The sequence below is a fragment of the Colossoma macropomum genome, unplaced genomic scaffold (assembly GCF_904425465.1).
Source record: "Colossoma macropomum unplaced genomic scaffold, Colossoma_macropomum, whole genome shotgun sequence".
NCBI classification, from domain to species: Eukaryota; Metazoa; Chordata; class Actinopteri; order Characiformes; family Serrasalmidae; genus Colossoma; species Colossoma macropomum.
This window is the reverse complement of record NW_023494791.1, coordinates 4,152,886-4,179,300: the sequence shown is the minus strand read 5'-3', so window position 1 is coordinate 4,179,300 and position 26,415 is coordinate 4,152,886. Positions and strand designations below refer to the sequence as shown.

The window sequence follows — 26,415 nt, the reverse complement described above, 5'->3', positions numbered from 1 at the left end:
GGTTGCAAAGCAGAAATCTGATTACTGTCTGACTCATGTAGACCCGGAGTTTCCCCATTATCTGATTACTCAAGTGAATGTAAACGCATTGATTGGATTACAGACAAAATCTGATTTTCTGCAGTTATTGGATTATTAAGTGCACGTAAACACACTTAGTGATTATAAAATCCAGGATGGGAAACTGAATTCAAGGTCTGGATTTGAAGACCTCTGGCTTTCATTACTCAGGAGCCTATGAAGTTGCGATGTTTTCTATAACTCTTTGATACGCAGTAAAAACGTTTTATTTTCATTTTAAAAACATAGCTGAATAACAATTTCAACTTAAATTTTGGCCTATGTAGCATTTTTTGTTACCTATACAAAAAATGTGAACAATATTATTTCATTTTAATTAGTGCAGCAAAATCAGCCTCAATTCTAGGAATGTATAAAATAGTAAAACTTAAATATCCAAGTTTCATAATGTAATCAAATTAAGTGTTAAATTTTTGGCTGACCTAAACTTTTGAATGAATTAAATATCACATAGCAATTTAACAAAACAACAATCTCTATCCTACATTTGAACATCTGATGTTCACTTAACTGAAGTCAGATAAGTTACTTTCTATAGTTTTTATTTTACAGTGTTTTAAACCTTTACGGACATCTGAGTACTTCAGGGGCTACCAAATGAAGTGTTCAACCTGCAACATCAGGAGGTTGTGCGTTTGACCCCAGTGATGCCATAGCCATCCGAATGTGGGAGCCGAAGAGGGGAACGTGTGATTGGTGATGAATGGATTGTTCAGATTGTTCATCAGCCAGTGAGGAAACTGTGCATTGCATTGTTTACCAAACTGAGGTGTAGAACTTTTGTCTAAACAAAGAAGTTTGAGTTGGGTAAACTCTAGTGTCCTCATGTTGCATTAACTTAAGAAAGGCTGTGTGATCAGTTACCTTATACGTTTAAGTTGAGTTGACTTTTTGAGGTTTTCTGCTCTTCTAAGACCAGGGAAGTTGTCCATGGTAATCGAGGTGCTACAGATGCAGTAGATTGAAGTATCTGAGCATTCTTTAGGGTGCTTACAGGGCACCACGCTTACGTTCCTCACTCTCATAACTACAGAGGACACACAGTACTAATTTCCAAATAGTTACTGTATAATAAGTCTTACGACTAACAATTGAATGATAGCTTTCAAGCGGTGGAAATAGAGGGCTTAACATCAATTACATTGAATTACTTAATTGTATTATTGCAATGTTATTATTAATTTTATAATTTGCATTATTCTTTCTGTCTTTTGTTGTGCGCACTGTTTCTTGTGTTCCTTTTCTCTTGTAATCGAGAACAATGACAATGTCTCACTCCAGAAATTCAGCTGCATTCCTGAGGCCGGTTCTCACAGAGCACACACCGATGTCTTATTGAGGAGAAGCTCAGCACAAGGGCTTCCTTAAACCCCTCTATTGTTAACACCTGGACTGGGAAGAATGGCCCTTTCACAAGTAAATTGTGGCCTGGCCTTACAGAGAGATTTTATAACAGAGCGCAGTTGACATTGGCAGCTGTGGCACGGCCCGGCTATGGAAAACCTGCGGGCCTCCTCAATTCGCAGGAGATCAATCAAGGCGGCGTGTTTCCCCGAAGCTGTAGATTTCCGCTGAGGAGGGAGGTGAGGGGCTGTAAAATAAGCCGCTTGTGGTTTTGGGGTTCTTTTTTTTTCTAGACTGAAGAATCCCGAAAGGTCCCCGAGCTTCTCTTTGACGGCACACGGAGATCCCTGTAACACTGTCAGCTCCGTGCTGAGAAAAGTGCAAAGTCTAAAGCCTTTAAGCAGCTGCCACTCCCCTCCCCTCCCCCGCTTTCTCTCCTTCTCCATCCTCCGTGCTGCTAGGGATGCAGGGATGCTGTTGCCATAGTAACTGCTGAGTCATTCATTCCATGCCTGCCTGTCATGGAGCTTTGATGTGCCTTCCCTGGACAGACCCCCGCGCCGCTTGCTGCAGGAGCCTGCACATGAGAAGTTGCCTCGCCACAGGTGGCAGAGCATCCTCGGAGGGAGGCGTGCTAGCTAGCTTAACGAGCTAGCCGAATGGGTAACGCGCCCACCGCGGTGAAGCACTGCCTGAGCTATGGGGCTCTCGCAGGGGATTCTCCCTGGCTGCCATGGCTACTGCAGGAGAAGAAGGTGGGGGTTTGCTTCTGTGCTTGATTTACACAGACAGGGATGGGAGGTGAGGGGCAGGACTGTGGTTGTAGGAGCTCTAGTTATCTTTCAGAATTAGACCACTAATACATGTGTCGTATGACTAGACCTGGGCTGGTTTTATCAGACGAGGCTATATAACCAATCTGCGTGATCTGACTCACTGTACGAGATAAAGTATCTGTAATTTCCCCAAATTACCCCAGATTGAACAGATTAAACAGTCATACCCAGAGATTTTAGTCAGTGTTACACTCAATAACAATAACAACACGTCACACATGTCTATCAGCAGATTTTGTGTTTACATTACCACAAAGTATTTGTGAACAGGACGACTGTTTTTCATACATGCACTGTGAAAAGTGATCTTATGCAAAGGCGCTTTAGAAATGGAACAAACAAATATATAAATGTTATAAAGTTAAATAAGGTAAATCACTCTGGTATTATAACTTATCAAGCTTGTAAAAACTGGACATTCACTCTTCAGTGGACGGTTCTTTAAAAAATTTGAATTTTGTAAATGAGACGTGGGACTGCGAAGAAATTTTTAGAATTTAAAGAACCTCCACATAATAAACGTTTTGGATAATCTTAGAAATTAAATTTCCTGAATGGTTCTTAGTTGGACAATTTGTATAGAGCCTTTACATACATTTTGCATACATTTGCATGCACGGGATGAAACATTGCTGTTACTCTGAGCAGCTTATCATCACATTAACATCCCACATATTGCTGCAGTTTGCATATGGTTTAAAGGCAAAATTGCTGCTGTATTTTGGAAGCAAAACTGCACTTATATAAGCCCTAGAACAGACAAGTTTCATCTTCAGGTCAAAACCATTTAAATTTTGGTTGACCTGTAAGGCTATTTGCAGAAAGATACAGGTTTGTTACTACAACTATATATTCAAGTAATTTAGACTGCAGATCAGCAACACACAAAATACATTTTCTTGATTTAGACTGTCAAATGAGAGGTGATGAGTTGGTAAATTTAAACAAAAAAAACTGTTTTTAACCTAATCTGTATCATACAGTCAGTTATGTTGGAGGTAACATGGCAGAACATAATGCACTACAATAATGTGATTACTTCTTACTGTAAAACCTTTCATGTAATCGCATAACAGTTACTGACTTAATAAGAATTAGGCTGGGTGCACACGACACGACTTTAACATTAGTTTTCACAGAATTTCTTGTCTTTTTGTTGTGAGGGTGCTGACACTAGACAACAAGGCAAAGAGAGAGTTTAACATACACAATGAGTTTGGGCTACGAATAAGAACTCAAACTCCCAGATCTCACCACACAAATAAAGCTGAACTCACTGGACCTGTTTGTGCTTTTATGTGCAGCAAAAGTGCAACTGGGAATAAATATGGGTTTGAGAAGTGCTGATATCTTCAGAGCTTCAGAGTTCAATCTGAGGACTAAAGATTCACTCGTTTCTCCTCTCACACCACAGATTATCTGCACAGTCACTTCCGATCAAGCTTCCGACCTAGAAAATCCCTTCAGACTGTGAAAATTTGTCGCAAGGGGCAAATCGGGGTTAAAATCAGGCAAAAAGTCGTGTAGTGTGGGTCCAGCCTGAGTATGAGACAGTCTTACCAAATCTATTCTTATGAAATTTTAATCAACTTTCAGAGGTGTGGACTCGACTCAAATTTGATGACTTTAGATTTGACTAGAGAAAATTGAGTAAGACTTGACTTTGACTTCATCACCAATGACAGACTTGAACCTCATGACTCGGAAAGACTCAAGACTCAAAGGGGAAGAAACGTGGATAGCCTGACTGCAGACGAGACTCTACACACTCGATTATTTTTCAGGAGGATGAATTTGTTCCCTTCTGTATAAACAGCAACGTCCTCAGATGTCTGTTACTGTGTTCATGCTCGGTTTGTAGTATTTCGGAAGACAAGAGAAACGTTTAGAGCTCAAGTTCGACTCCATAAACTGGAAACAAGTGAAGCATCAACAGCATCAATGCCCCTCGCTCGGCATTTAAACTCTTACTGAAGAAACTTACCAGGCGAACTGACCATTTTCCTCATGGTAGTGTAACAAAAGAACACAGCTCTCTCTATTTTAAATGATTTTACAGCTTCTGCAGATAAATCGTACGCAACATTCACCACGAGGCTGAAACTTCGCATTGGAATTTTTCGTTCCACCTTAAATAGTGCAGCAGTGAGGCACAGAAACATAACTGCTGCACCATTTAAGGCGGAATGAAAAATTCCAATGCGAAGCTGGCGAATAAAAAAGTTAACTTCGGTTTTGTAACTTCAAATTCACCATTATTTTGCTGTATTTTCTGGAAACTTTGTTCAGCTCGGTCGTTTTGGTTTCTGTTGTCGTCTGTATTCAATTCGATTTAGCGATTGTTTTATTTGGCTGAACAAATTTTAGTGCTGAACTAGTTTTAGTTAAATCCTCTGCACTCAATGTTCCCAAAAATCATGATATTGACTTGGGACTCGACTTGAGACTTGCCTGCACTGACTTGGGACTTGAATAGAGACTCGACTACCTTGACCTGGGACCTGACTCGGGACTTGAGTGTAAAGACTCGAGACTTACTTGTTACTTGCAACTTAGTGACTTGTTCCCACCTCTGTCAACTTTTGAACATTGGAGTAACACAGTGAAAAAGCAGTTCTGGTTACTGTTACTTTCCTTGTATCCACCTGCAATCAGAGAGTAATCTGTAAAACCTCCACCCACTATGCTGCTCAGGTTTTACCACTGCCCCCTGAAAACTAGTCATATGGGTAACACTTTCTATGAATGTCACCTTTGTAAGCATCTATAAACACTTTCATAACATGTTATAATGCATGCATAAGACATTATAAACATAGCTATAAATATTTATAAAAATGCATTATACATTATTGCCATGTTTATTATGCATTATGAATTGTTAACATAATACATTATAAGTACTGATCATAACAAATTATAAGAGCTCATAAGTCGTATTTGTCCGCTCTAAGTAAAGTGAAGCGTACTGTACTAAAGCCTCCTCCAGTGTTCAGAGTGAGGCTTCAAGTTGAAGTATTGACTGAAGGATTTACTGAAACACTAAAACATTCACAGTAAAGCACATTACAGGCTTCAAACGTCAGAGTTTAAACTAGTGCTGCATCAGTGTTTTACCCAATGTGGGAAAGGTAATGTACACCACCGTTAGCTTGGTATTTGTCTTTACTTTACGCTCTCCAAGCTGGGACTGACTTCTTTGGCACTGACATTATAACATGTTATTAACACTATTTATAATGCATTATATTAACAATTCATAATGTATAATAAACATGGCTATAAAGTGTAATTCAGTGTAATTCATTTATATAAATGTTTATAATCATGTTTATAATGCCTTATGAATACATTATAACATGTTATAAATGTGTTTATAGATGCTTACAAAGGTGACATTCATGGAAAGTGTTACCGTCACATGTCTGAAAGAACAAATGATACAGATTTACAGCTGAATTTGCAAAAAAGTAAAAGTACATTTTGCATAAAAGTGTATTGACGGTTCATCAGTTTCCCATTGGCTTATACTAGAAGTGCTCTTTGATGAAATGGGTTTTTAAATTCAGGGAAACAGTTTGAAATGACTGTCTGTGGTTAATCATCCATATGGTACCGATGCAGCAGATGGAGATTAGATTGAAAAACGCTGGAGAATTCCTTTAAGACCAGCATTTTTAATGGGAAACAAGGGGCACTTCAGTCAGGGGAAAGGGTTCTCCTCCGCATGCTCTGGGTTTATTCTCTCATAAAGAGAATGTGGAGAATGGGAGCACCATACGTCTTCCCTTCCTAATGACTGTTCTCCTCTTCTTTCTGAAATAGTTACTTATTCAGGATGAGGCCACTGAGAACTTGCTTATCTTGCACGGTGACCCGGCTGGCCAGGAAGTGAGAGCGTAGATAAGAGCGGGGTTGCCATGTTGCAGCACCTCTGGAGCAACTTGAGGTTAAGTGCCTCAGCCACTGAGAGCAGCTCTCCCAAGAGCGAAACTGAGTTTTTATTGCTGCTCAAATACTCGCCGTGCACCGTCTCATTGCCTTCCCCAATACCAGTCCCAGATCTCTGAAATTAAACTTGAGTTTTACTGTTAACAGGAAGGAAATTGTATATCATAAATGGCCTGGCAATGAGCTGCGGATCTGGACCCTTTGCCTCAAAGCACAAAGTCATACGCATCATTTGCGAGGAAACATAGCACAGAAGACGTCTTAAGCTGCCTGTCAGTTTTTCCAAAACGCATTGTGGAATGGCCGTGTGCTGCGCCCTCATTGTTATTCAATTTGCAGGGCCCTGACATACACAAGTTTCCAGACTTTGTCAAAATCGTGGAGGTCGGGCCAAGAGATGGACTTCAGAACGAGAAGGTAGGGTTCCAAAAAAAAACACCTGCAAAAAATGACAAATGGACTCACAGAGTGAAAACAGTTTGAATGTAGGCAATAAATCATCTTCCTTCACAGAGGACGTTTCTTTATTTACCACCTGCTCTCAACATATTTCTAGATTTCTTCTAAAACTGCCCAAGTTGACAGACTTTTACTCTGTGCTCTTCTTACCAACCACTACATGTTTGTAGTGATGCTAATGAATAAAGCATGTGTAAAAGCAGCCACGGCTGATTCTTCAACTCTGAAATTGCTCCCAAGTATGAGGTCACTGATTGGTCATATGGTCACTGCTCTCACTGCAACATGTTATGTATTAAAGCTATGTGGTGAGATTGTGTGAGATGTTGTGTAACACAGCTTTTGTAGTAGCAGTACAGATTGAAAACAGTTTGAATGGAGGCAATAAATCATCCTCCTTCACAAAGTACATTTCATTGTTCGCCATCTCTTCACTTCATCTTCTTCATTTTTACCTATTTCTGGATTGTGGATAGTGGCCTTTAGAGCTGAGGCTGAGTCAAGACAGATTTTGGAGTCATCAAGTCCAAATCTAGATGGACATTTTGTAATAGTCGAGTCTGATTTCAGACTGAGATTTTGTAGTAGTTGAGTCTGATTTAAGACTGAGATTTTGTAGTAATTGAGTCTGATTTAAGACTGAGATTTTGCAGTAATTGAGTCATTTAAGACTGAGATTTTGTAGTAGTCGAGTCTGATGTAAGACTCAGATTTCATAGTGGTTGAGTCTGATTTAAGACTGAGATTTTGTAGTAGTTGAGTCTGATTTAAGACTGAGATTTCATAGTGGTTGGGTCTGATTTAAGACTGAGATTTTGTAGTAGTTGAGTCTGATTTAAGACTGAGATTTCATAGTGGTTGAGTCTGATTTAAGACTGAGATTTTGTAGTAGTTGAGTCTGATTTAAGACTGAGATTTCATAGTGGTTGGGTCTGATTTAAGACTGAGATTTTGTAGTAGTTGAGTCTGATTTAAGACTGAGATTTCATAGTGGTTGGGTCTGATTTAAGACTGAGATTTTGTAGTAGTTGAGTCTGATTTAAGACTGAGATTTCATAGTGGTTGGGATCTGATTTAAGACTGAGATTTTGTAGTAGTTGAATCTGATTTAAGACAGATTTTGTAGCAGTCGAGTCTGATTTAAGACTGAAAGTCTGTGGTAGTTGAATCTGAATCCAGATGAAGATTTTATAGCAGTCAAGCTCAATTCTAGACCAGGACCATAAAAAAAGGTTTGAAATGTTTGGAGTTTCTCAAAATTTCTGTGTGATTCAATTGTTAAGATTTGAACGAAGTCATTCAGAGTGGTTTGGTGTGAAATGTTCCGTTCCAGAGAAACTTGCCATGTCAGAATTTTCACAGTGGTAGTGATAAGAACACGTCCTCTAAGAGCCTCTAAGAGAGGACATTAGATGAAATAAACAATTATCTGTTGTCTGACATGCTCTTAATATCTCTGATTAGTTTTGAGATGGTTTGACTGAAAACATATTTTTAAACTCTTGTTTACAGTAGCCATAAAATGCAATTTCCACCTGTTTTGGAGTTTCCTCAGTTTTTTGCACGGTGCATTCTTTCTTCAATAATGTTAATGGTGAAATGGGCACTGGGAGGCGTGCAGAAAGGGGTTAAATCATGTTCATGGCGGAGATGTACATGTAGGGCGCTGTAGGGCAAAATAGTCCTCAAAGTCCCAAACTTATTTTTTCAGATTTACCACTACTGTACCATCATCCACATTACATATAAAAACAGAAGACTCGTGTAGGTTCACTGGTGGTTTTGGCTAGTAAATAAAATGGCTATATTTGTGTTGTAGTCATGGTGACCTCTGGTTCCTATCACCACCACTGTAAAGAAATCTATATGTTTCTGTACAGCTAACCATTTCTTATTGAACCACTTTGAATGCTTTTACATCTCAACCACTGAATTATATAGAGATGCTGAAAAATCAGTGGAATTCCTCTTTAAAATGCAGGCCATAGTAAGTCAATCCAAAGCTACAGCCACTTTGGCATGTGCTACTAAAATTGCCAAAAGCCAAAGTTTTTTCATAATATTTAATAAAAATGAGCCTATATGTATTGTTTGGGCAGCCCGTCCTAACATTTTTCTTCTTGCATGCTTAGCATTTGGTTTTCTTAAACAAGGGCGCTCGTTCCAAGCACCAGCCTGGCCCAGACACATGGTTCACATTTTCCCTTCACCTATTGTATTGCTAAAGCGAACACAAACCAACCCTGAAATATCTCGGAAACATGACATGGTACAACCATATGGCTCACATGTTATGTATTTAGCACGAGTCAGTCACGTCTTTATCGTTGCCATATTCACATATGCTGTAACTCTGGAGATTGACTTGATGACAGAGTTAGAGTTCCCTGAGTGATGGCATACTGCGATACCACGAGCGTTATTTCAAAAAATGAGTGAGTGCGGCAGGTGAACGTAGTAAATCAGAACCTCTCGCAATCAGAAACCATCTGAGCTTCATTGTGTAGCGTACGCACATCTTTATCCCCAGCCAAATCTCAGAACCTCCACTTCATTGTGTTTTTTCTCCCCCCCTCCTCCTCAGGAAATGGTGCCGACAGAGGTCAAAATCCAGCTAATAGACATGCTCTCCCAGACGGGCCTGTCTGTGATCGAGGCCACTAGCTTTGTGTCCTCAAAGTGGGTCGCTCAGGTAATGACTCCGCATTGTGAGCTGACTGAGAGCGCTGACTGATTTACTTTGGAACTCATTGTCCTGCCGAAGACAACCTGCGCTCAGACTATTTCAGCTATGCCTGGAAAACCTGCATAGGTTGCTTTGCTAGAAGACTAGATTTCTAGCATAGCTATTTACCAAAACAAAAAAAAACTAAAAATGTATAATAAAAATTTTGTTTATTTTCTAAATGAAAGTAAGTTAACAAATTTCCACAGAGAACACATTTTTAAAATGACATTTTCTGCTAATTTTACTATACAATTTTTACATGTTGGAAAAAAATTAAGTAAATAAATAAAATGCGCTGTAACTTTTGCACATTTTATGTTTCATTTTTTTTTTCAATACACTTTAAAAAAAGATGGTTCTTTAAGGGTTCTTAAGTAAAGAAAATGGCCCTACACTCTTTTTTGAAAAGAGTTCTAATAGCACCAAAGAGGTTCCGCTATTGTTACAAGCCAAAGAACCCTTTGTTGGTACTGTATAGAACCCTTTTTATTTAGTGTGTGTTAAATTAAAGCCAATAAACACTAATTGTGCATTAAAATGTGCTATCTATCTATCTATCTATCTATCTATGTACATAAAGCGATATACAGCTATATACATACACACACACACACACACAGACATATGCAAAAATTTTAACACTTGTGGTGAAATTACGTTTTGTTCATTTTCTGCTAATTTTACTGTTTCACATTTTTAGCATATTGAAAAAAAAATTAATAAATAAAAAGTGCCATAACTTTTGCACAGGCTGCATTTTGTGTTTGCTTTTTTTCTAATATGTTCAATTAAAGCAAGTAATCTATCTATCTATCTGTCTGTCTGTCTGTCTATCTATCTATCTGTCTCTCTATCTATGTTTAATTAGCTTTGTTTTCTATTATAGTCTTTAAGAATAAAATAAATAAATAAATAATAAAATTAAGACCTGTTTGTTTGTGACCTGTGCCCTTTATTTTTTCAATCCATCCATTCATTACGCTATTTATTTTTAAACGTGTTTACTTGTGGTCAGATGGCAGACCACACTGAAGTGCTGAGAGGGATTAACAAGTTGCCTCATGTCAGATACCCGGTCCTGACGCCCAACCTCCAGGGCTTCCAGGCAGCCGTGAGTAAATGTTTACAGCATTTACATTTATTTACAAGTGACATTTGCAATTTGTTCGCTGTGCCAGGTCACCGAAGCTGCATGTTTCTCCTTCAATAAACCACTTTGGGCCTGCACACCCTGTGCCTGCACGTCTGGCTTAAACAGTTTGCTTAACGCTGCACGTCGTCCATTTTTAACACGTATTTATAAATGTTTATCCCGTCTCTCTTAATTGCTTAGCTGGTTAATCGGCCGAAGCGCGTGTCCCAGTCCTGCGTGTTATCAGCTACAGGAGTGTTTCCTCTTTTTAAAGGTCGATGCAGGAGCGAGCGAAGTGGCCGTGTTTGGTTCCGCTTCTGAGACTTTCAGCAAGATGAACATCAATTGCTCCATCGAGGAGAGCATGCAGAGGTTCGAGCAGGTCATCGCTGCGGCCAAACAGGCAGGCATACCGGTGCGGGGGTGAGTGTCCTTCAGACGACCATATATACCTCCTTCCGTAATGCTTTTTGAAAAATGTTATTAAATTAGACAGACACTGTATTGTTAAGCTTACTGTTCTACATTATCTCCCTCTTATTTCTGTTATTATTATGCTATTTTTATACCATTTTTACTGAGCTAGAACCACAAAACTTTGCAGGATCATTGAGCCTGTGCAGGAATAGAGTGTGAAATAGTGTGTTTATGCTTTTAGTTTCAATTGCAATGCTTTTCTGTCTCCAACAGTGGGCATTAAGTTATGTAGCATTTACTCATACATGATTTTTTCTCATAGGAAATGAATGGCAGAACATTGAGGAAGTTCAAATAATACTTGCACAAATGATGTCAAAAATCTCTCATACTTCACCTCATTACATTACATACAGACTCATGTACATACTAGCACACATACACCTCTTAATTATTGAGTTCAGATGTTTTAGCCACACCCATTGCTAACAGGTGGGTAAAATTAAGCACATAGCCTTGCAGTCGTGATAGAAAAACACTGGCAGTAGAGGGTCGCACTGATGACCTCAGTGACTTTAAACGTGGCATTGTTATAGGACGCCACCTCTGCCACAAGTCAGTTTGTGACATTTCTGTCCTGCTAGATCTGCCCTCTGTCAACTGTAAGTGCTATTATTGTGAAATTAAAGCACCTCAGAGAAACAACAGCTCAGCTACGAAATGGTAGACCATGCAAACTCACAGAGTGCTGAAGCGCACAGTGCCTATCCTCTGTTGAGTCACTCACTAAGGAGTTCCAAACTGCCTCTGGAAGCAACATCAGCAAAAGAACTGCACATTAGGAGCTTCGCCTAATGGGTTTCCATGGCCGAGCAGCTGCACACAAGCCTAAGATCAAAATGCACAATGCCAAGCGTCGGCTGGAGTGGTGTAAAGGACTCTGGAGCAGTGGAAACACATTCTGTGGAGTGACGAATCACGCGTTACCTGCCTGACTGCACTGTGCTAGTTTTGCAAGTTTGGTGGAGGAGGGATGATGCTATGGGGTTGGTTTTCAGGGGTTGGTCTAGAACCCTTAGTTCCAGTGAAGGGAAATCTTAATGCATCAGCAGAACAAGACATTTTTGACAATTCTATGCCTCTAATGATGTGGGAACAGTTTGGGGAAGAACCTTTCCTGTTCCAGCATGACTGAGCCCCAGTGCACAAAGCAAGGTCCATAAAGTCATGGCTGGGTGAGTTTGGTGTGGAAGAGCTTGACTGGCCCTCACAGAGCCCTGACTTCACCCCCATCAAACACCTTTGGGATGAACTAGAACAGAGATTGTGAGCCAGACCCTCTCGTCCAACATCAGTGTCTGACCTCACAAATGCTCTTCTGGATGAATGGACAAAAATTCCATCAGACTCTCTCCAACATCTTGTAGAAAACTTCCCAGAAGAGTGGAAGCTGTTACAGCTGCAAAGGGGGACCAACTCCATATGAATGCCTGTGGATTTAGAATGGGATTAATAAAAGTTCCTGTAGGGGTAATGTGTAGGTGTCCCAATATTTTTGCTCATGTAGTGAATATACACACACGTATTAGCAACCACCTGGAATACCATAACAACGGCCTAGCAACATCTTCGCAACCAGCTGGAATATCCCAGAAATGGCCTAGCAACACCTTAGCACCTACCTAGGACACCATAGCAATGGCCTCATAGACAGTACATACAGACTGACATACTTACTAGAACACATATATATACACACATATTACCAGCCACCTGGGTATATCCTAGCAACAGCCTAGCAACACCATAGCAACCACCTGGTATACCACATCAACGGCCTAGCAACACCATAGCAACCGACTGGTATACCATCGCAATGGCTTTGTCAAGCCAACTTAAAGTTCATTCACGAACTTTCCCCTTCTAGTCCCTCTTCCGTCGTTTGCTTCTGAGATTTTGAAGTGAGGCACCTGAGCAGCAAATGACATGATTCCTGAATTAATGAGTAAATAAGTCAAGTTCCAGATGTGCACGTACCCTGGTGCTTTTGTATCATGTCACAAGCAAAAGTCCAGATGTGTCCAGGCCTTTCATTTAGAAAAAAGTTAAAAAGAAAGTGGAAGGGGGTGGGGGGGGGTGTAGCGAGGGCAAAACTACACAGAGAGCGCAGGCACTTCTCGGCCACACATGATCCTGACGCTGCCGTTCTGGTAAAAGTGACTTAATGCCCGCTGTTGGACATGACTGAAAAGTGTTGCCATCACCGGGGCCCGGAGAGAGTCTATGGAAATTCCGGTAGCAAAAAACGGAGGGATCGTCTAACAGCCAAGTGCCCAAGAGAAACATTCTCAACTTTTCACTTGTTTGTCCATCGTTTCGAGCAGTAAATTTTTCCCTTCCAACATATGGAAAGCGCATATAGCTTTTAACTTTGCTCCCCTGCATCATTTCTCATTTGCCACTGTCAACGCTATTGGAACTATTTAACACAACGTTTGACACTGGCCATATGTTTCGCCTGCCCTAGCACATTTGGTTTTATTCCGTGATGAATGTAATCCGTTGTAAGAGTGCTTTGGGCAGCTGCGGCCTTGTCGTTGCCACGGAATAACATTTGACGTTACCGTGCCGACTTTGTTTTCATATGGAGTGTACAATACGGCCCTCAGCATGTCCACTCTGCCTGCATGTTTGGCTTTGTTTGCAGCTACGTTTCCTGCACTCTTGGCTGTCCGTATGAAGGAGACGTACAACCGGCCCAAGTAACAAAGGTAAACTTAGGTGATTCTCTGCATTCAGCACTCTTAAAAATAAAGGAGCGACGCTATAAAAGAGCCAATTTTGGTCCCCCAAAGAACATTTCAGTGAACGATTGTTGGAAATGAGATGCAAAGAACCTTTTTAAAAAGGAAGAATTTGCACATAATGCAAAGTTTCTATGAAAGATTCTGGTGACAATTAAAGATCTGCTTCTTTACAATTACAAAACTGTGGACAAGCAATTAATACTGCCAGTAAATAGAACACATCCAAACCCACCCGAAGATGGTAGTAAATGCTGGTAAATGGTCATGTTTCATTTGCAAGTGTACTCTTACATTATGTGTTCTGAATATGTTTACCTGTCCTGTTAATCAGAACTCGTCAACAACTGACCACCAATTTCACAGTGAATGGTGGGCAGCTGTGTTTGAAACTCATTAACTTAAACCTACCTAAAGAAGAGATTCATCAGTTTTCAACAATATTAGTCAAACACAAGTTCATATCATCTGTTTAGTAGAAATGGCCTTAAGACATCAATACATTAGTTAGAGGAGCATACAATTGTTTATAAATGGCTTGAAAAAAAAAGTGTTCAAATGATTAAATAAATTTAAAAGATCATTATTAATGAATTTGACCATAATTAAGTGGAAACTTAATTGAAAGTAGTACAAAGTCAACATATCACATGTTGAAACTGAGAAATTGTATTATTTTAAGTATATGCTCATTTCGAATTTGATGCCAGCAACACATTTCAAAAAAGTTGGGATGGGGCAACAAAAGACTGGTAAAGTTGTTTAATGCTAAAAAACACCTGGTGGTTGATTGGCAACAGGTCAATGACATGATTCCATATAAAAAGAAAAACACTGTGTGTGAACACAGTTTGTCGCTGCAACCACAAATGCAAGTTAAAATTCTACCATGCAAAAAAAGAAACCATATATAAACGGGATCCAGAAACACCACCGCCTTCTCTGGGCCTGAGAAGGCTTTGATTATTTCAGCATGACAATTCAAAACCATGTTCTGCATGTATTACGACAGCATGGCTCTGTAGTAAAAGCTGATCTGCCTGAAGTTCAGACCTGTCACCCACTGAAAATTATGTAACAAAAAATACAACAAAGGAGACCCTGAACTATTAAGTAGCTGAAACTCTCTCTCAAGCAAGAACGGGAAAACATTTTACTTTCAAAACTACAGCAATTGCCTAATTGGTGGGCAGTCCTAGGCTGGAGGTTAGGGAACCAGCCTGGTTTGATCTGGTTCGATCCCCTAAGCCGGCAATACGTGACTGAAGTGACCTTGAGCAAGGCACCTAACCAACTGCTCCCCAGGCGCCGTGGATAGGGCTGCCGACCGCTCTGGGCAAGTGTGCTCACTGCTCCCTAGTGTGTGTGCATCCACTAGTGTGTATGTGGTGTTTCAGTGCACGGATGGGTTAAATGTGGAGGTGAAATTTCCCCATTGTGGGACTAATAAGGGCCACTTAAGTAGTCAATTAGTCTCCTCAGTTCCCAAACGCCTGCAGATGTAAATTAAAAATAAGAGGTGATGCAGCACAGTAGTAAACATGCCCCTGTCCCAACCTTTTTGGAATGTGTTGCTGGCATCAAATAAAAAATAGGCATTTATTTTCCAAATAAACAGTAATATGTCTCAGTTTCAAAATTTGGAAGTGCCCATTTTTGAAAAGGGTTCTATATAGCACCAAAAGGGGTTCCACTATTGTTACAAGCCAAAGAACCCTTTTTTGGTTCTATATAGAACCCTTTTTGCTAAGAGTGTAGCATTAGGTCTAAAATAAAATGCTAAAGCTCAAAGTCACAGATATGATCAATCACAAAACAGTACAGATGCTGTCACCAACAAAAAATGAAATGAAACCCAAAAAAGCAACGAGCAGCTAAATATGAATGTAGCAGAGGAAAAGATTCCTTTACTCGCTAATATACTTGAGTAGAAGTAAAAGTAGTCTGATTTGAAAATGCTCAAAAAAGAACAAGACAGAAATGTTTATAAAATAAAATATTTTACATGTGCTTGAGTAAATGTAACAGGTCACTACCCACCTCTGATGACAGTCTGATGTAAAGTGCCTTCATTTTGTAAGAGTGAAGCTCTGAAACCAGAATAAATGAGTCTTTGGGCATTCAGCAGTTTGAATGTACTGAATGGTAGTCAATCCTCCAAGCACTGCATGTCCTTTTTCTTCCACCTCTAACAGCTTTGTCGTCCCTAGAGGCCCTTATTACGTTGTTTGCAGTAAAAGCCGCAGCGTTACTCTGGCCCTCAGACTGGGCCCTCTGTGTGCACTCCCCCACTGTTTGTTTACCTTTCCTGAGGGGATTTATGTTTTTACGGGCTCTTCTTTCCCTCCGTTTCTCGGCCCAGGTGGTGAAGCGGCTGTTGGAGCTGGGCTGCTATGAAGTGTCTCTAGGGGACACGACTGGCACAGGCACGGCCGGCTCCATGGCCGCAATGCTACGCGCCGTGACCACAGAGGTGCCTGTCCACGCTCTGGCCGTCCACTGCCACGACACTTACGGCCAGGCCCTGGCCAACATCCTGACCGCACTGCAGGTGAGCAGAGCCCAAGGCCTCTGAATGCTCTCTTTATGCTCCACACGAACGGCAAAGGTGGGTAACCCTGAGGTATTACTGCTCTGGCAGACGGCTGCTGTATTATGAGCAAAAACACTGTTTAACTTTTTACACTGCATTGGCACGAAGAGAGAAAATTAGCAGAGACAAAAAACACACACGCTGGGCAGCCCTGGTCAAATGACACTTTGTTGACACATCTTCTACAGAGGACACACTTCTGCACATTTTAATACACAATTACTGTTTATTTGCTGAATTTAACATATTGGAAAAAAAAAGTAATAAAGCATAAAATGTGGCCTGTGCAAAAGACATTTGGGATTTTTTTTTAATAAATAAACATTTGAATGAAGAAAAGTTTTATTATTTAATATTTAAGTTCCCTGTAGTGACATAACATTATGACCACCTCCTTGTTTCTACGCTCGTTGTCCATTTTATCAGCTTCACTTACTATATAGGTGCACTTTGTAGTTCTACAGTTACAGACTGTAGTCCATCTGTTTCTCTGCATACTTTGTTAGCCCCCTTTTACCCTGTTCTTCAGTGGTCAGGACCCCCATGGACCCTCACAGAGCAGGTACTATTTGGGTGGGGGATCATTCTCAGCACTGCAGTAACACTGATGTGGTGGTGGTGTGTTAGTGTGTGTTGTGCTGGTCTGAGTGGATCAGACACAGCAGTGCTGCTGGAGTTTTTAAACACTGTGTCCACTCACTGTCCACTCTATTAGACACTCCTACCTTGTCAGTCCACCTTGTAGATGTAAAGTCAGAGACGATAGCTCATCTGCTGCTGCACAGTTTGTGTTGGTCATCCTCTAGTCCTTCATCAGTGGTCACAGGACGCTGCCCACAGGACGCTGTTGGCTGGATATTTTTGGTTGGTGGACTATTCTCAGTCCAGCATTGACACTGAGGTGTTTAAAAACTCCAGCAGCACTGCTGTGTCTGATCCACTCAGACCAGCGCAACACACCACCACCACATCAGTGTTACTGCAGTGCCGAGAATGATCCACCACCCAAAGAGTACCTGCTCTGTGAGGGTCCATGGGGGTCCAGACCACTGAAGAACAGGGTAACAGGGGGCTAACAAAGTATGCAGAGAAACAGATGGACTACAGTCTGTAACTGTAGAACTACAAAGTGCACCTATATAGTAAGTGGAGCTGATAAAATGGACAATGAGCGTAGAAACAAGGAGGTGGTCATAATGTTATGGCTGATTGGTGTATTTCCACCACATGAATCAACAAAACAAGCAGTATTAGAGAACTGAATCGATTCCTTGAGTTTGTGCATATATTGTTTGAAGCAGGGCTCAGAAACGAAATTTGCTCTGAGCAAAACCTGCATTTAATGCTTCAATTCTTACGTTGCTAAGCTGCTAGAACAAACTGAAAAATCAATCCTTCAACACATGCTGTTGACCTAATATAATTAAACTGCCTAAATCTTACATTTAGGTCCATTCATAATGTTTGCATTGGTTTATGTGCCCCAAACAGCCATAATTCATTTGTACATGCCTGTTTTCAAACCCCGTCTTTATACCCTGAATATGTAAATGTGTGGGTTTTTGAGACATCAGAAAGCAATGACCTACAGTTGGGCTGTTTTTGCAGCTTAGATTCCATATATGGACCACGCGGAGTGATACATTTTAAAACTTTAACAATTTGTACAGACTACCAAACACTTCTATTTCACACAAGAGAGAAACATTTGGTTTTCCTGGGCACTTCAGATAGTAGGTCTGGAAAGCTATTAGACTCAACTGTTGTGAGAGTCATGATGAAGGACATGCTGACAGAGACAAATCAACGCTATTCAAACCGTGAAGGCACCATTAATGCTGATATATACAGGTTTTGGAGCGACATATGCCGCCGTCCAGATGACGTCTTTTTCAGGGAAGGGTTTGATTATTTCAGCGAGACAATGCTAAACCATGTTCTGCATGACAGAGACAAATCAACACTATTCAAACAAAAACAAGTATCTCTGAAATGGCAACCTTACATCTGTCTCTCACCTGTAATTGGTGGATTCGTGTATCTGTCTATATTTTGCATGAAGCTCACCAATGGACACTCAGTAAATCAGGAGAACATTCACCTATTTCATTCACACTACCAAAACAATTCGTCCATATAAGTACAGCTATTTTTTCACAAGCGATATTAAAGAATTTCTAAAACTGGATTTCATTTTTTCAGCTTTTGGGCCCAATTTTCTCTTTACATGATGCTTCAGGTCAGAAGGGCCTCAATATAGAGAGCTGAGATTGTTCTGAACATTTTGATTTATAATATGTGGATATCATGTCGTGTGCACGGGCCTTTAAAGATGAATTTAAGAATATATGCAAAAATCAAGGAAATGCCCTCAGACCCCAGAGGGTTAACATAGATCAGTCTTAGGCACAGTAGCAGTGTCTCAATTCAGGGGCTGCATCCTTTGATGGACATAGGCTACGAGGGCGTGTCCTTCGAAGGCTGCCTAGACCCATGAAGGCTGAACTGAATGAGACAGAGTCACAGTACCGCTGTTCCCGCCCTCACTGCTGCATCACAAAACGCCGCTCTTTTAAAGTTCTTTTAAGACAGAACCAAACACTTGATTTTAGTTTTCATTTTTCATTTATTAGAGCTGAAGATCTTCTCTCTGTCGGCTCTTTGCTCCCTAAAACAGAACGAAACATTAGCGTTAGTTTAGCTTCAGACCACATTGGCTTTTTTAACATCTGTATCGTTCGCTATTCGACTCAGTTTAAACCCAATACGTCCATTTAAAGTGTCTCCTCAGCCGCCGTTCGCTCCTCTGCTGACGCCACCATGTTCTTGAATCCTCACCGGCACGCAGTGAACCTCAGGATATGTTGGCTGGGTGAAGGATCCACTCTTTGGATCCTTCGTTGCCATGGAAAAGAAGGACACATTTCTCGGCCGCATATGAAGGAGGCTTTGAAATGGGACAGCCTAGTCGCACCACTGTGACGCAATCGGCCTTCAAATGCAGCCTCGGAAGGATGCAGCCCCTGAATTGGGACACAGCTAGAAACAAAGACAGTCTGTTTAGCAATAGAGGTGGAGATTGTATCTTACATTTATCCAGTTTCTATCTAGAACTTGTTTAGCATTGCAGTGCAAATTGGTAAACTGTCTTGGAACTTACTATCCAAAATAATAATTAGTGCTCTGGAGTTTGTACTTCTTACTTACCTGGTTAATGCTTAGAATTTAGTGGACTGTAAAAAAATATATAGTAAATCAGTTAGTTGATATTCATTTTCCAGTTTTTGTTGTCTTAGTTTTCCTTGGTTTGGAGACATAAGAAGTTTGTAGAGGAGAAGTTTGTGGATATTTGTGGCATGTTTTATGGATTTGTGTAAAATAGGAACGCAGACACAAAAGTCCCCTCAGGGAAAAAAATGCAAATAAACAGCCAAACAGCTCCAAAAATCCCCGGAATAGTGATAAACCTTCACTTTTTGCTGTCTCATCATTAAATTATAAAGAAACACCACATGACAACAGATCCCACCTGCCCTGCAGCTCACAACATATGCATCCGCTTGATCTGGGTGTTTTTTCCTTTTGAAATAATACCTTTCTGCGGTTCATTTCACCACCTCTCCCCTCGCAAAACCCAAAACCCACAGAAACCGTGGATGCAGGGAGACCGGCGCGGCTCTGTCGTCCCTCCACTGGCCCTTTTGTGCTCTCTTTCACAGTTTGTCTTTGCAGGCAGCGCTGCGATGCTCTTTGGGGGCAGGGCGGGTCAGCAGATGTGAAGGGGTCGAGACAAAGGCTTACCTATTGGGTGTCTGTTTCATATGACAGTGGCCTGCTCTTGACAAAGGCCGAGAGCTGGAGGGGAGCGCAGGGCCCTTGGGGGGTGGGGCTGGATTGGGGGGGTTCCAACTCATCTATCGCTGAGCCACTGAACCCCTGTGACAATGCTCCGCTTAAAGGCCAAGGGGGAAATTATCCTTTCATCGCCCGCTACTAACCACATGGAGAATGGAGCAGAAAGGAAAACCCCCGGCTCTAGTATTCCTGCCTCAACTCCTACCACCCCTTCCCTTCTCCCCCCTCCTCTGTCTCTCTGTTTATCCATCTCTCCCCAGCTGCAACTCTGTAACCCTAACTGCGGTCGGAGCGCTACAAAACGTGGCTCTGAATCTCCCTGGCCAATTTTTGGGAGAATTGGGTAACATGACAGAAGGACAGAAGGACCGAAAAGAAAGAAATAACGGCCCGTAGTCTGAAAGCGAAGCGTAAAATAATTCCTGCTCCAAGGGAATTGCAAAGTTTTCAATCTTTAATACTCATTCAGACCTTCAGAATCTCTTCCGAATGTTTTTATGTGAATTGAAGGCTGGCCTTTAGTCTCACTGGGCACTTTTTTTGCAGCTCTGGGAGCCAATAAAATCAACTGTTAACACCTAGAAGTGATAATTAGGTGAAACCTGAGAAAGGCACAGATGTTTTTTCCACTTTTCTGAAAACGTAGACTTTTCTCGAAGCAACGCTGCACTCAGTAACCTTTAACTTTGCCATAATGTATTGTTTGCATTGTCATTCATCATGACTTTACATCCTATCATAATTCTGCATTCTGTTTCCATTCTGATTTCTGATTCCAGGCCTGGGCCAAAGTTTTACAAGAGGACAAAGTATCAATTATAGACCGCAAATGTAATTTAGAATAATGTAAACAGATATCACTGACAATTTTTTAAAGATTTTTTATGCAGTAAATCTACTTTTCTATTTTTCCAGCCAATTAGTCTAAAACTGGACTTTTCTGTGTATGGAAAGCTATAGTACTGTGAAAAAGTCTGAGACCACCTCACTTATTTAAAATCCAATTAAAATGGTCATCAAGTACAAGTTATTCATTTTTCAGGTATTTCTGAAGAGATTAGATAAAAAAATAATCCACTTGAATAATGAAGGCAAAAGTCAAAGAACAAACTGAAGTCTCCAAAACTGGTGTTCAAAAAAGAAAAAGTACCTCCTAACAACCACCTGGAAGACCTGATAGACGCCAAAACTGCCCCCTTCAGATAAACAGCACTTAAAGCTTTCATCTCTGAGAGAGAGGAGAAAATCACATCGGACACATCAAACAAAGAAGCTGAACAATGGTCTGACCACCCCAGAGTCCAGACCTCAACACCACTGAATGTGTTTGATTACTTCAGAAAATGAAGTATTCAGCTTCTAAGACTGAACTTTGGAGGTGTGGAAAAATATCCCAGCAGTCTTCTGAAAAGACTGAAAGAATGTAATAAATATTGGAAAATGTCATATTATATTATATTATATTATATAGGCTTCTGTGTCATTACTGTGTCTTTCTTTTCTTTTCCTGGCGCTGAAAAAAAAAATTGTACTTAAAAGCCATTTTAACTGAAACTTAAATAAAAGAAGGCTGGTCTCTGACTTTTTACAGTACTGTACATACGCCTTAGAATCAAAGCATGCAAGATAAGATCCAGAGGCCAAACACTGTCCTTCAGGAAAGTTCCTCCTGTCTGATACTACCTCAATACTTCAAATTCAAAAATGTACAGATTCAAAGGAAATGGGTCAGATGGTCAGATGTGTGCAGAGCGTACAGTCATATGCAAAACTGTACATTTTACATTACGACATATGAATTAAGACTTTTGCACAGGCCACATTTTCTGCTTTATTTTTCCCCAATATGTTAAATTCTGCAAATAAACTGTCAATTGTGCATTTAAGTGTGCTGAAATGCTCTCTGCACAGGATGTTTTAAAGGAAAATTTCACAGATTTTTCACAATTTCTGCATATTTAAATGATTAAGATGTAAACAGAGTCGTTCAGAGTGGTTTGGTGTGAAACGCTCTGTTCTAGAGAAACTTACCGAGTCAGAACTGTTCACAGTGGTGGTGATAGGAACCAGACGTCCACCTCTAAAAGCTCCCTCACAGAAAGTTACTACATGAAATGGTTATGAATATGCAAAACCGTATCAGCCTTTGAGAGAAGGTTTTGGCCTAAAAATATTTTTTAATCCATTCATGGTTCATTTTTTTTCAGATCTACTAATATACAAACCAACATCGATGATAGATGTAGGTTTAGATAGTAAATAAAATAGCTATATTTGTGTTTGACCCCTGCTTCCTATCACCACCACTGTAAAGAAATCTGAGTCTCTCTGATCAGCCATTTCACTCCAAACTACTCTGAATGACTCTGTTTACATCTCAAGCCCTGAATTATGCAGAAATGTTGAAAAAGTCCCCTTTAACTTGTTTTCACTTAGAAAATCAACTAAATATAATTTGACAGGGACGTCCAGACTTTTGTCAGATGGTTTTTCATTAACCCCTTAAAATCTCAGGATTATTACATACTAAGCCTTATTATTCAGTAACTACAGGGACTTCAATACAAACTGGTTGAGCTATTCTTAGGTTATAGAAGTGTGTAGTAAAACTTTGGCCATTTAAGGGGTTAAACTGAACTTGGCAAATAAGCCTACCTTGGAAGCAAATACGTCTTAGTGCAAATACATTATAACCCCCACCTAGATACTCTAGGTCAAGAGGTTTTATCTAGCACTTGAGGAGGAGAACGTCAGACTGTCAGTAGTACCCCAGAGCCCTAGGCCTGCAAACGTGATGTCCAGCATCGCTGACAATGCTGAGAGGAGGCAGGAAGAGGGCGGAATTCCTGGGAGTGAATCAGCAATCGAGATGATTTATAACACTCACCCCATGAGTGCGGAAAATAATAACCGCCTGCCATTTGTCCTCCTCAACACTGACCCCCCCATGGCCCCCCAACACTAACCACCCCCCCCCCGAACCTTCAAAAAAGTAGTGGAAATGAAAGATTTTATCATACCTTTTCATTACAGGGTTCCGGTAGTCTCTGCCACCAGCTGAGCTAGAAATTAATTCTGGTAACCCCGTCAACCCCGTCACTTCTGCTTTTGTTGGTGGTGAAGGAATGCCACGCTCTTTGTATTCTTCTGTCCTGAATGAAGAGGGGAAAAAAGATTCATCTCTGGCAGGATGAGTGAAAAGTACTTGGCCATTGCATGTGTTAAACTTTGGGAACAGTCTTGATATTTAAAGCAGTGGACATATTGATAGAATACAGCAGGGCCGGGCAGTTCTGGCCGAGCGGAGTTGCTCTGTTCTTGCTCATCTGTGACAGCTTTGCTGAAAACACAGCCAATGAAAGACTATTCTGCTCAAACGCCATGATTTAGTTTGAAATAACCATGTTTTCCGAGTATAACTCATAACCAGGGACGCTGTGCTGAAGATTAGTGTGTGTAACCCTGAGAAAGACCTTTTCTTACAGGGTTGAAGGACCCATTACATGGGAAACTGATATTTCCTTACTATAATATAATAATAATAATAATGAGTTTGACATTTCAAAATATCCCATCCATGAAGTCCAAATATGGAAACGTGGCTGAAACCACTGCCTGTTTTGAATTCATTATTTCTGTGATGCCATAAAATCCATCTCATTTACATGTCGTCACTGTCCAAAGAAAAGCATGTATTTCTATTTTTGTCGATTTTTATTTTTCGACATCATTTCAACACACCAGCTGTCCTTCATGGTGTGTGAAAATTTTGTGATGATTGGACAAATAGAAATGCTCAAAAATCACTTAGAATAAATCCTCTTTACATTGACCTGCATTGAAAGGGAAGAGCGTTTTTGCCCTCTCCTGTAAACGTACTATTTTGGAGATACGTGTTTTTCTTTGGACAGCGACAAAATGCTTTTTGTTCTCTAGCAGTTTAGCTCCGCCCATTCATGCTGAAGTTATAAGGAGTGTTTTTAGCCTGGATAGCAGCTAATCAGAATACAGCTCATTTACATACATCTTAAAGGCACAGTAACAAAATCAGCTTGTTTATTTATAAAAAACAAAGAGAGGTTGGAAAATGGTCATTAAAAAATATAAATTATGTTTTTGGCACATAAACCTACAGAAATGTTATGAGAGGATGTCGGGAGGAAATGTGACATACAAGAAAATGTAGGACATGGGTACTTTAAAGGGTAACACTTTGTTTGAAGGCTACCTACATTTTTAACGTCTTATGCAAATAATCGCAAGATACCATAAACTAAAGTAAGTAAAATTTTATCTACATAAGAGTTTTGTACTCTAACTCGTGGGATTATGTCGAACTGATATGAACTTCTAAACTAGACCTTCCTTTTAAGTTCCATAACTTTTGGATTAGGCTTCATAATACTGTTATAAACAGAACAAATTCCCTTCACTGTAGTTTAAAGTCCCTTATGTCAATGCGGTCATCCCCTTCATAGAGCATCTTATGTCATCTTGCGGTTACTAGCATGAGCTGATTATAAGTACTAAAATACTCCTTCATGAATTTGTTATTCAGTGCTTATGCATGCGTTATGAAGTCCCTATGTAGGTAACCTTCAAATAAAGTGTTCACATTTACAGCAATACTTCAAGGTTTATGAACAGCTTATGCCAGTAACACATAGACATGTAAAATTTTATGAAGTACATTACAGTGTATTACTGTAAGGAGCCTTAAACTAAAGTGATAGACGTTGCATTTATACACGTGCTCCATTTATAACACTGTTTGTGAGCATCACTCCCAACTAATGGAACTCAGAGGCCGAGTTAACCCTCCTGTTACCCTCACATGTACTAACTTACTTATCTTTATCCTTGATGTCAAATTGACCCCAGCAATTTATACCTCTAAAAAAATGATTATTATTAAAATTATTATTATAATTATTATTAAAAAGCCGAGCTTACATGTCAGATGCTTTGATTCTTTGAAAAAAAAAAAGGTTAGTCATTTATTTAGTGCTGTTAAACATTGAATTGGGACAAAGTGACCCCAAAGATAATAGGAGGGTTAGGAGCACCATACACCAATTCCATGGTTATGATGCCCTCAAACTCTAGAGATAATTTCCATACATATTTTTCTATTTGTATGAATATCCATATTCCAGAACAAAAACCCTGTATTTGAGAAGAAAGTAGAAATACCTTTAGTAGAATGTTACACTCTCAGAAATGAAGGTGCTAAACTGTCACTGGGGCAGTCCCCCTCTTGTCACTGGGGTGGTTCCCTAAAGGGTCCATCTCAGTACCTTTAGTCAGGGAACATAACTGAACCATAATCCACTGAAATGATATGTTCTAAGCTGTACTGACTCCACACACCCCGTCTCGACTCCAGGCTTTTATTTTACTGTTCTGTTTTAAAACATTCGGTTATGAAAAGGTACAAATACAAACTTTTCACCTGGAAGAACTTATTTAAGGTTCACAAACAGACCGTAGAACCACTGTTGTAGCTTTGAGGGAACATTTACATTGTTTGTGCTTTGATGAATGAAAGGTCTCTATAATAGAAAGTGTTGTTCAGTACTTTAACTAAAACAGAACTATACAGAACTGATACATGGTGTTCTTAACTACGTCTCCACCTTGTGCAGTTCCATTACATTCATTACAGAGTTACAAATCAAGCAAGTTTCTGTCATTTGAGTTTAAGGACCCTTAAATCAATACAGTGTCATTTACAGTACTGTGCAAACGTCAGAGACCCTTAATTTAATTTCCAGTCAAAATGGCCATTAAGTTCAAGTTATTGATATTTCTGAGGAGATAATATATAATATAATCCACCTGCATAAGGAAGGAGAAAGTCAAAGAATAATAAGTCACCTGGTCGACCCAAAACTGCCCCCATCAGATAAACAGCACTTAAAGCTTTCATCTCTGAGAGAGAGGAGAAAATCAAGCTGCTTCAGATCTGAAAACATCCACAGGTGTTTCTGTCCATCCTTCCACTGTGAGAAGACGACTCAGCGCTGTGGGTCTGAAAGGATGTGTAGCTGATCAAGAAGAACCTCACTGAGAAAAGGAGACGGACACATCAAACAAAGAAGCTGAACAATGGACTGACCGCCCCAGAGTCCAGACCTCAACATCACTGAATGTGTTTGATTACTTCAGAAAATGATCAACCAGCTTCTAAGACTGAACTTTGGAGGTGTGTCTGC

The 26,415-nt window shown here is 40.2% G+C and overlaps 1 protein-coding gene across 1 annotated transcript in view; it reads left to right on the top strand.

Moving 5' to 3' along the window:
* The first annotated feature begins 2,030 nt into the window (after positions 1–2,030).
* hmgcll1 (3-hydroxymethyl-3-methylglutaryl-CoA lyase-like 1) overlaps positions 2,031–26,415 on the top strand; it is a 36,374-nt gene continuing 11,989 nt past the window's right edge. The window contains exons 1-7 of the mRNA XM_036573544.1: positions 2,031–2,180; positions 6,552–6,629; positions 9,256–9,363; positions 10,415–10,510; positions 10,806–10,954; positions 13,656–13,719; positions 16,115–16,303. Coding sequence (XP_036429437.1) covers positions 2,085–2,180; positions 6,552–6,629; positions 9,256–9,363; positions 10,415–10,510; positions 10,806–10,954; positions 13,656–13,719; positions 16,115–16,303 — 780 coding nt within the window. The 5' untranslated portion in view covers positions 2,031–2,084. The remainder of the gene's footprint in view (positions 2,181–6,551; positions 6,630–9,255; positions 9,364–10,414; positions 10,511–10,805; positions 10,955–13,655; positions 13,720–16,114; positions 16,304–26,415) is intronic.